General features: G+C 40.4%; 1 protein-coding gene and 1 non-coding gene across 2 annotated transcripts; one reads left to right on the top strand and one right to left on the bottom strand.

The window, feature by feature from the left end:
- Positions 1–292: 292 nt before the first annotated feature.
- On the top strand, positions 293–1,633 carry LOC100676390 (olfactory receptor 11H6-like). Its single transcript, XM_023542002.2, has one exon. The coding sequence runs from the start codon at positions 432–434 to the stop codon at positions 1,371–1,373; it is 942 nt and encodes a 313-aa protein (XP_023397770.1). The 5' UTR covers positions 293–431; the 3' UTR covers positions 1,374–1,633.
- A 7,051-nt stretch (positions 1,634–8,684) lies between these two features.
- On the bottom strand, positions 8,685–8,810 carry LOC111748940 (U6atac minor spliceosomal RNA). The gene has a single exon (XR_002784386.1). It is a non-coding gene; the product is annotated as a U6atac minor spliceosomal RNA (small nuclear RNA).
- Positions 8,811–10,925: the final 2,115 nt, after the last annotated feature.

Raw genomic sequence — 10,925 nt, 5'->3', positions numbered from 1 at the left:
ATCCACCAGGAGCTCCTTGGAAACTCTATGGGGCAGTTGTACTCTGTCATATAGGGTCACTATATGTGTCTCATATTAAAAGTCTTTTATATCTTATTCTATGCATGATTTTCATACTTTCTTACACATGTTTGTAAGTACTGTTATTAACTATCTCCAAGATGCTTATTGCATAGTATCCTGTTCTTTCCTCTGAGAAAATTCTGAAACAGGAATGAGAAAGAGTTCAATGATTCACAGTGTCAGATCATATCAAGTGCTTTCAACGTTCAACGGTGTTCAGCAGTAAAGATTATTATTTGTTTAATAAAATAATATAACCTGAGGAACTTAGAAATTTCTTTTCAAAAGAAAGAAATATCCCCTGTGAATTAAGTAATAAGGCCGTTTCAGTCATTGTCGCTCTTTTCCTCTGTATACCTCAGGAAGTCATGAATATGTCAGGAGCCAACACAGTAACTGAATTCATACTCCTGAGTTTCCCCTGCTCCAGACAGGTTCAGATCCTCCTCTTCATGCTGTTCTCCGTGACCTACATCCTGACACTGATGGGCAACGGGGCCATCATCTGTGCCGTGAAGCTGGATCGAAGACTCCACACCCCCATGTACATTCTGCTGGCCAACTTCTCCTTCCTGGAGATCTGTTACATCAACACTACTGTTCCCAATATGTTAGGTAACTTCCTATCTGAAACTAAAATCCTCTCTTTCAATGCCTGCTTCCTCCAGTTCTACTTCTTCTCCATGGGCATCACTGAAACCTTCTTACTGCCCCTCATGGCTTTTGATCAGTACCTGGCCATCTGTAGGCCTCTCCACTATCCGACCATTATGACCAATCATCTCTGCATGAACTTGGTGGCCATCTGCTGGGTGACAGCCTTCCTCTGCTACCCAGTCCCTATCTATTTTATCACACAACTCCCTTTTTGTGGCCCCAATACCATTGACAACTTTGTCTGTGACCCAGGTCCCCTTCTGGCCCTGTCCTGTGTTCCTGCCCCTGGAATTGAGCTTTCTTGTTCTATATTGAGTTCTTTTATTATCTTCATCACCTTCTTCTTCATCATTGGGCCATATACCCTGGTTCTAAGAGCAGTGTTATGGGTCCCTTCAGCAACTGGCAGGCATAAGGCTTTCTCCACCTGTGGTTCCCACCTAGTTGTGGTGTCTTTGTTCTACGGGACCCTCATGGTGATGTATATCAGCCCAACCTCTGGAAATCCAGCTGGAATACAGAAGATTGTAACCTTGTTCTACTCATCAGTGACCCCACTGGTAAACCCTCTGATCTACAGTCTCTGGAACAAGGACATGAAGGCTGGCTTGAGAAAAATTCAGATGTGCAAGAAAACCCATCAAAGAGAATGAGAGCAGATGAGTGGACAGGATCAGGCTATTTTTCCCCCATTTCTGTTGCCAAGTAAAAGGTAAGCTTCTGTTCATGTGCACCTACAGACATAGACCCAAATTCATCAATTTCTACCTAGTTAAGGGATGAATGACAGCATTGCATTTAAACCAGATCTTGCCTGCAAATCAGGACTTGGTAGCTGGTAAAGTGAATTAAATGACCTGGATATCTGGACTTTAGACCTTTCTCCAATAATTTCTTCCCTTTTTACGTGTGATTATTTACCTAGTCCCTGACTTTATGTTTTTGTTTTGTATTTATCTCTGATTAGTGCATATTCCATTCTTATGCCTATTTTTTTTTTCCAGCCTAGTGTGTCTACTGTACCCCAGCAAAGGAATAGAGCATTCACATCGTTGAGGCTCAGGTAAAAGGAAATTAGTGCCACTCAATAAATCATAACTGAGCCAAAATTTTTATTTAATTGGCATCAAAGTTAGTAATAGTGATGTAAAGCACTGCCTCCCAAGCTTGTCTATTTCATAATTACTTTGAAAACATTTTAAAAGGTCAGATTCCCAGGCCTTTCTTCAAATCTCCTAAAACAGAATCTTTAGGTGCACAATGAAAAATCTTCATTTTAATGCAATCAGGTGATTCTGGTGCACCTGGACCAGCACCAGTAGCCGGGTTGGTCTTTTAGGGACACTACTTTAAATAAGCATGTGATAAAGACAAAATTTTTAAAAAAAAATTTATAAAAATTTTACATTAGTTTTGCTCTTAGCAGGGAAAAGGAAAGAAGCTACAGTGAATACTGTGACTAAAACACTTATGACACCAGGAGCTCTTCCCCCCACCCCCCGATTCAATTTTCAAGACCTCCATTTACAAAATAAGCATTAGATTACATTCTTCTTACCTTTCGCTGACTGTGAAAGATAGTTAAAATACCTGGAATAGGGTTACCTTTTTAAAGATTATCTTGCAGTGGCATTAAACCTTGGGGTTAGTTTCAAAAGAAGGAAGCTTAAGTTGAACACGCAGCCCAGAATAGGTGAGAGCAGAAAGGGAAAAGATAGAGTGATTCTAAGATATTGAAGGGGAGAAAAGGCAGATTCAGAAGCATTTGATGGCACTCAAGGTGATTTGGTCTATTTAGTCAAAGCAAATTGGTCTGTTGGCATCTGGGATCGATGTATTACATTCCTTAATTCAATAACCATTTATTGACAAGACCAAGTCCTTGCCTTCATGAAGTCACATTCTAGTAAGAAAAACACATAATAAGCAGTTAAACTTATAGATCTATAATTCCAGTAGTCATGAGTGCTGTAAAAAGAATAAAAGGGAGTAGGAATATTAAAAATATTGGGGTAGATGAGGGATAATTTAGATAGCATGGTCACAGAATTGCTTTCTGAGGAGGTGCTGTTTCAAAGGGAGGGAGTAAGCAATGCCAAGAGCTAGAGGAAGCAAGTTCCAAGTAAGTGTGGGAATATGTTTGGGGTTTTCAAAGAATAAATAAATAAAAAAAAAAAATTGCCATCAAGTTGATTCTGACTTACAGGGACCCTAATAGGCAAAGTACAACTGCCCCGTAGGGTTTCCAAAGAACGGCTGGTGGATTCAAACTGCCAACCATTTGGTTAATAGCCAAGCTCTTAACCACTGTTCCACTGGCGCTCTTTTCAAAGAACAGAAAATGTTACTTTGGGCTACACAGGAGGAAAATGGTATATGAGGCTGGAGAAGTAGGCAGGATCAGACCATCTAGAACCTCTGGGCAACAGTAAAGAGTTAGGATTTGATCTGAACTTTTGTGGGAGAATGTTCAATACTATGGAGAACCTGGTGGCATAGTGGTTAAGAGATAAGGCTGCTAACAAAAGGTCGGTGGTTCAGATCCACCAGGTGCTCCTTGGAAAACCCGTGGGGCAGTTTTATTCTGTCCTATAGGGTCACTATGAGTTGGAATCCTTGTTGTTTTTTTTTTGGTTTGTTCAATACTGTTTATAAAAGGAAAGTCTTAATGAAAATTTGACCAACTTCATAAACTATCCTTAAGAATGAAGATTTCTGGACTATAAGATTTTGTGTTGTTATTAAAGTCAAGTCCCTGAATTTGTACTGAACTCCCTTTTAAGCAAAATGAGGAAAGGGGGAAATATTACGTGTATACGATTTTCGTTATCTGTGAAACAAATGGGTTTCTCAGAGGCAGTAAATTCTTATGCTCCTTGTTGTTAGCTGCCATTGAGTTAGCCCCCTACTCATGCACAACCGAGCCAGATGCTGCCCGGTCTTTCACCATTTCCATGATTGGCTGCGGATTGGACCCTTATGATCCATAGGGTTTTCATTGGCTCATTTTTGGAAGTAGATCTCCAGGCCTTTCTTCCTAACCCTTCTTAGTCTGAAAGCCTAGCTGAAACCTATTCAGCATCACAGCACCACACAAGTGGTCATGGGTTGAATTGTGTCCCCCCAAAAATATGTGTCAAATTGGTTAGGCCATGATTCCCAGTATTGTGTGGTTGTCCTCCATTTTGTGATTGTAATTTTACGTTGAGAGGATTAGTGTGGGATTATAACATCACCCTTACTCAGGTCACCTCCCTGATCCAATGTAAAGGGAGTTTCCCAGGGGTGTGGCCTGCACCACCTTTTATCTCTGAAGACAAAAAAGGAAAGGGAAGCAAGCAGAGAGTTGGGGACCTCATACCACCAAGAAAGCAGCACCAGGAGTAGAGCGCGTACTTGGACACACAGTCCCACACCTGAGATGCATCTCGACCAGGGGAAGATTGAGGAAAAGGACCTTCCTCCAGATACAACAGAGAGAGAAAGCCTTCCCCTGGAGCCAACATCCTGAATTTGGACTTGTAACCAACTAGATTGTGAGAAAATAAATTTCTCTTTGTTAAAGCCATGCACTTGTGTTATCTCTGTTATGGCAGCACTAGACGACTAAGACACAAGCATCTACTGAAAGCGGGTAGTGGCTGCACTTGAGATTCATTGGCCAGGATCAAACCAAGGTCTCCCGCATGGTAAAGAGACAAAATATATAAACAGACATTTCATCTGAAGATACACAGATGGAAAATAAGTAAATGAAAACATGTTTACTACACAACAAGAGAGAGCAATGATGAATCTGCAAAACATCTCATGATAGGGATGAATCTAGAGGGCATTACGCTTAGTGGAAAAAGTCAGTCACAGAAGGACAAATATTGTATGAGACCAGTATTATAAGAATTCAAGAAAAGGTTTATGCAGGAAAAAAAAAAAAAAAAAAACTCTTTGATGGTTATGAGTGTGGGGAGAGATGGCAAGTGGAAATCATTAGCTAGATAGTAGACAAATGTCAACTTCCGTGAAGGGAAGCAGAACACACAATATAAGGGTAGTCAGCACAACCTGGCCAAGGCAGAGACATGAAAGTTTCCTAGACACAACCAAACAACTTGAGGGACCAAGTTACTGGGGCTGAGGGCTGGGGAACATACTCTTGGGGGGGACATTTTGGTCAATTTGCATAATAGTTCATAAAGAAATTGTTCTACATCTTACTTGGTGAGTAGCATCTGGGGTCTTAAAAGCTTGCGAGCAGCCATCTAAGGTACATCTATTGGTCCCATCCTGTCTGGAGCAAAGGAAAATGAAGAAAACCAAAGACACAAGTTAAATATTAACTCTAAGGACTAACGGAGCACAAGAACCAGATTCTCCACTAGCCTGAGTCCAAAGAATTAGAGTATGCCCAGCTACCAACCACTCTAACAGGGATCACAACAGAGAGTTCCAGACAGACAGGGAGAAAAAATGTGGAACACAATTCAAATTCACAATAAAAGACTAAACTTACTGATCCAACACAGACCGAAGGAACCCCTGAGACCACGGCCCCTGGACGCTCTGCTAACCCAGAACCAAAACCATTCCCGAAGCACACTTTTCAGACAAAGGTTAGACAGGCCTATAAAACAAAGAAAGTAAGTGGTCATTAAAAAGACAAGATAGAAAGAAAAGACCTAAATGGATATCAGAGGAGACTCTGAAACTTGCTCTTGAACACCAAGTAGCTAAAGCAAAAGGAAAAAATGTTGAAGTAAAAGAGATGAACAGAAGATTTCAAAGGGTGGCTCAAGAAGACAAAGTAAAGTATTATGATGACATGTGCAAATACCTGGAGAAAGAAAACAAAAAGGGAAGAACACACTCAGCATTTCTCAAGCTAAAAGAACTGAGGAAAAAATTGAACCCTCAAGTTGCAATACTGAAGGATTCTACATAAAACAAGTGTCTTAAATGAGGCAGGAAGCATAAAAAAAAAAAAGATGAAAAGATTACACAGAGTCACTATACCAAAAAGAATTGATCGACATTCAATCATTTCAGGAGGCAACATCTGATCAGGAACCAACGGTACTGAAGGAAGAAGTTAAAGCTGCACTAAAGGCATTGGAGAAAAACAAGGCTCCCGGAACTGACGAAATACCAATTTAGATGTTTCATCAAACGAATGCAGCACTGGAAGTGCCACTTATCTATGCCAAGATATTTGAAGACAACTACCTGGCAAACTGACTGGAAGAGATCCATATTTATGCCTGTTCCCAAGAAAGATGATGCAAACGAATGCAGAAATTATTGAACAATGTCATTAATACCACATGCGGGCAAAATTTTGCTGAAGATCATTCAAAAGTGGTTGCAGCAGTATATCGGCCAGAAATTCAAGGCCGATTTAAAAGAGGACGTGGAACTAGGTATATCATTGCTGATGTCAGATGGATGCTGGCTGAAAGCAGAGAATACAAGGATGTTTACCTGTGTTTTATTGACTATGCTAAGGCATTCGATTGTGTGGATCATAATAATTTATGGATAACATTACAAAGAGTGGGAATTCAGAACACTTAATTGTGCTCATGAGGAATCTGTACATGATCGAGAGGCAGCCATTCCAACATTCCAACAAAACAAGGGAATATTGCATGGTTTAAGGTCAGGAAATGTGTACATCAGGATTGTATCCCTTCACCATACCTATTCAATCTGTATGCTGAGTAAATAATCTGAGAAGCTGGACTATATGAAGAAGAACATGGCATCAGAATTGGAGGAAAACTCATTAATAACCTTGCTTTCTGAAAGTGAAGAGGACTGGAAGCACTTACTGATGAAGATTAAAGACCACAGCCTTCAGTGTGAGTTACGCCTCAACATAAAGAAAACAAAAATCCTCACAACTGGACCAATAAGCAACATCATGATAAACGGAGAAAAGATTGAGGTTGTCAAGGATCTCATTTTACTTGGATCCACAATCAACACCCATGGAAGCAGCAGTCAAGAAATCAAAAGATACATTGTGTTGAGCAAATCGGCTGCAAGAGATCTCCTTAAAGTGTTAAAAAGCAAACACATCACCTTGAGGACTAAAGTGCGCCTGACTCAAGCCATGGTGTTTTCAATTGCCTCATATGCATGCCAAAGCAGAACAATGAATAAGAAAGACTGGAGAAGAATTGACACTTGAATTGTGGTGTTCACAAAGCATATTGCCTATATCATGGACTGCTAAAAGAACGAACAAATCTGTTTTGGAAGAATTACAACCAGAATGCTGCTTAGAAGCAAGCATGGTGAGACTTTGTCTCACATAGTGTGGACATGCTATCACGAGGGATCAGTCACTGGACAGGGACATGATGCTTGATAAAGTAGAGAGTCAGCAAAAAAGAGGAAGACCCTCAACGATATGGATTGACACAGTGGCTGCAACAATGGGCTCAAACATGGCAACAACTGTGAGGATGGCACAGGACTGGGCAGTATTTTGTTCTGTTGTGCAATGGATCACTATGAGTTGGAACTGACTCAACAGTACCTAACAACAACGACAACAACATAAAACAAACAATAAAACATGTGAGGAATATGCTTCTTAGTTCAATCGAATATAAGAGACCAAATGGGCAACCCCTGCCCAAAAGCAAGACAAGAAGTCAGGAAAACTGGACAAATGGACATGGAGAACCCTGGGTGGACAGAGGAAGATTGCAACCAATGTCACAAAATGATATTTATAAATTTTTGAATGAGAAACTAACTTGAGCTGTAAACTTTCACCTAAAGCACAATAAAAAAAAAAAAAAAGTTCAACCTCATTAGCCATCAGGGAAGTATAAATTTAAAACATGAGAAACACACATACTAGAATGACTAAAATTTGAAAGATTGACCATACCAAGTGTTGGAGAAGATATAAAGGAACTGATGCTCTCATACACTGCTAATGGGAATGTGAAATGGTACAAAAACTCGTTGCTGTCCAGTCAACTCCAACTCATAGCAACCCTATAGGACAGAGTAGAAATGCCCCATAGAGGTTCCAAGAAGCAACTGGTAGATTTGAACTGCCCACCTTCTGAGCTCTTAACCACTGTGCCACCAGGGCTCTGAAATGATACAAGCACTCTGCAAAACAATTTGGCAGTTTCTTAAAAAGTTAATAATACACCTACCATATGATACAGCCATTTGGCTCCTAGGTATTAACCCAGGGGTAAAAAAAAGTATACACCATACAAAAACTTATACACAAATATTAACGGCAGGTTTATTTATAATAATCAAAGACTGGAAACAACCCAAATATCCCTTCACAAGTGAATGCATAAACACCCTTTGATATATCCATACAATTGCATATCAAAATTCAATTAACAAAAATATTCATAAAAAGAATAAGTTATTGATACATGCAACAACATGCATGAACTTCTAAATAATTATGCTAAATGAAAAAAGCCAGACCAAAAAAAAAAGTGCACACTGTATAATTTCATCTGCATAAAACCGTAGAAAATACAGTGAAGGTGAGATTAATGGTTTCCTGGAGACTGGGAACAAAGTGGGGAGGAGAAACCAAACCAAACCCATTACCATAGGGTCAATTCCAAATCATAGAGACCCCAGAGTAGAAATGCTCCATAAGGTTTCCAAGGAGCAGCTGGTGGATTCAAACTGCCAACCTTTTGGTTACTAGCTGAACTCTTAACCACTGTGCCGCTAGGGTTCCATACATATGTGCATACATATGTGTGTGTCTGTGTATCCCTGTATGTATATATGTGTGTGTGTGTTGTGTATGTATGTATAAGCCATTGCTCTCAAGTCAGTTTGACTCATAGGGACCCTAAAGCACAGAGTAGAACTACCCCATAGGGTTTCCAAGGAGTGTCTGGTGGGTTTGAACTGCCAAACTTCTGGTTAGCAGACAAGCCTTTTAACCACTGTGCCATCAGGGCTCCAAAAAACTGTGCTTAGAAGCCACAAAGTCAGTGGCAATGCCTTAACCCTATGTGTGTTGTAAGGCCTGAGGGCCTCTTCTATCCTTGTTGAGGGGAGTACCAACCTTCTCTCGTTTCATACAACACACACACATTATATATGGTGTGTGTGTGTATATATATATCCCCCACGTGTCTGTCAGTTTGTCATGCTGTGAGGGCTTGCGTGTTGCTGTGAAGCTGGAAGCTATGCCACTGGAATTCAGATACCAGCAGGGTCACCCATGAAGGACAGGTTTCAGCTGAGCTTCCAGACTAAGACAGACTAGGAGGAAGGACCTGGCAGTCTACTTCTGAAAAGCATTAGCCAGTGAAAATGTTATGAATAGCAGTGGAACATTGACTGATAGATATACTGCTGGAAAATGAGCCCCCCAGGTTGGAAGACACTCAAAAGCTGACTAGGGGAGAGCTGCTTCCTCAAAGTAGAGTCGACCTTAATGCTGTGGATGGAGTAAAGCTTTCGGGACCTTCATCTGCTGATGTGGCATGACTCAAAATGAGAAGAAACAGCTGCAAACATCCATTAATAATCGGAACCTGGAATGTACGAAGTATGAATCTAGGAAAATTGGAAATCGTCAAAAATGAAATGGAACTCATAAACATCGATATCCTAGGCATTAATGAGCTGAAATGGATTGGTATTGGCCATTTTGAATCAGACAATCATACGGTCTACTATGCTGAGAATGACAACTCAAGGAGGAATAGTGTTGCATTCATCATCAAAAAGAACATTTCAAGATCTATCCTGAGTACAATGCTGTCAGTGATAGGATAATATCCAAACACCTACAAAGAAGACCAGTCAATACGACTATTATTCAAATTTACGCACCAACCGCTAGGGCCAAAGATGACGATGAAATAGAAGATTTTTATCTGCTGCTGCAGTCTGAAATTGATCAAACATGCAATCAAGATGCATTGATAATTACTGGCAATTGGAATGAGAAACCTGGAAACAAAGAAGAAGGATCGGTAGTTGGAAATATGGCCTTCGTGATAGAAACGATGCCGGAGATCGAATGATAGAATTTTGCAAGACCGACGTCTTCATTGCAAACACCTTCTTTCACCAACGTAAATGGTGACTATACACATAGACCTCACCAGATGGAACGCACAGAAACCAAATTGACTACATCTGTGGAAAGAGACGATGAAAAGCTCAATATCATCAGTCAGAACAAGGCCAGGGGCAAACTGTGGAACAGACCATCAATTGCTCATATGCAAGTTCAAGCTGAAACTGAAGAAAATCAGAGCAAGTCCATGAGAGCCAAAATATGACCTTGAGTATATCCCACCTGAATTTAGAGACCATCTCAAGAATAGATTTGACTCATTGAACACTAGTGACCGAAGACCAGAGGAGTTGTGGAATGACATCAAGGACATCATCCATGAAGAAAGCAAGAGGTCACTGAAAAGACAGGAAAGAAAGAAAAGACCAAGATGTATGTCAGAGGAGGCTCTAAAACTTGCTCTCGAGCTTCGAGCACCTACAGCAAAAGGAAGAATTGATGAAGTAAAAGAACCGAACAGAAGATTTCAAAAGGCAGCTTGAGAAGACAAAGTAAAGTATTACAATGACATGTGCAAAGAGCTGGAGATGGAAAACCAAAAGGGAAGAACACGCTCGGCATTTCTCAAGCTTAAAGAACTGAAGAAAAAATTCAAGCCTCGAGTTGCAATAGTGAAGGATTCCATGGGGAAAATATTAAATGATGCAGGGAGTATCAAAAGAAGATGGAAGGAATACAAAGAGTCATTATACCAAAAAGAATTAGTCATTGTTCAAACATTTCAAGAGGTAGCATATAATCAGGAGCTGATGGTACTAAAGGAAGAAGTCCAAGCTGCTCTGAAGGCATTGGAGAAAAACAAGGCTCCAGGAATTGATGGAATATCAATTGAGATGTTCCAACAAACAGTTGCAGCACTGAAGGCGCTCACTTGTCTATGCCAAGAAATATGGAAGACAGCCTCCTGGCCAACTGAGTGGAAGAGATCCATATTATGCCTATATCCAAGAAAGGTGATCCAACCGAATGTGGAAATTATAGAACAATATCATTAATATCACACACAAGCAAAATTTTGCTGAAGATCATTCAGAAGTGGCTGCAGCCCTATATCGACAGGAAACTGCCAGGAATTCAGGCTGGTTTCAGAAGTGGACGTGGAACCAGGGAT

Source organism: Loxodonta africana, chromosome 10 (assembly GCF_030014295.1).
Source record: "Loxodonta africana isolate mLoxAfr1 chromosome 10, mLoxAfr1.hap2, whole genome shotgun sequence".
Taxonomy (NCBI): domain Eukaryota; kingdom Metazoa; phylum Chordata; class Mammalia; order Proboscidea; family Elephantidae; genus Loxodonta; species Loxodonta africana.
The sequence above is the reverse complement of the archived record's forward strand: the minus strand, read 5'-3'. Positions and strand labels throughout refer to the sequence as shown.

Excerpts from the sequence above, each read along its gene's own strand:
- LOC100676390 (XM_023542002.2), top strand. The coding sequence starts at position 432 with ATGAATATGTCAGGAGCCAACACAGTAACTGAATTCATACTCCTGAGT.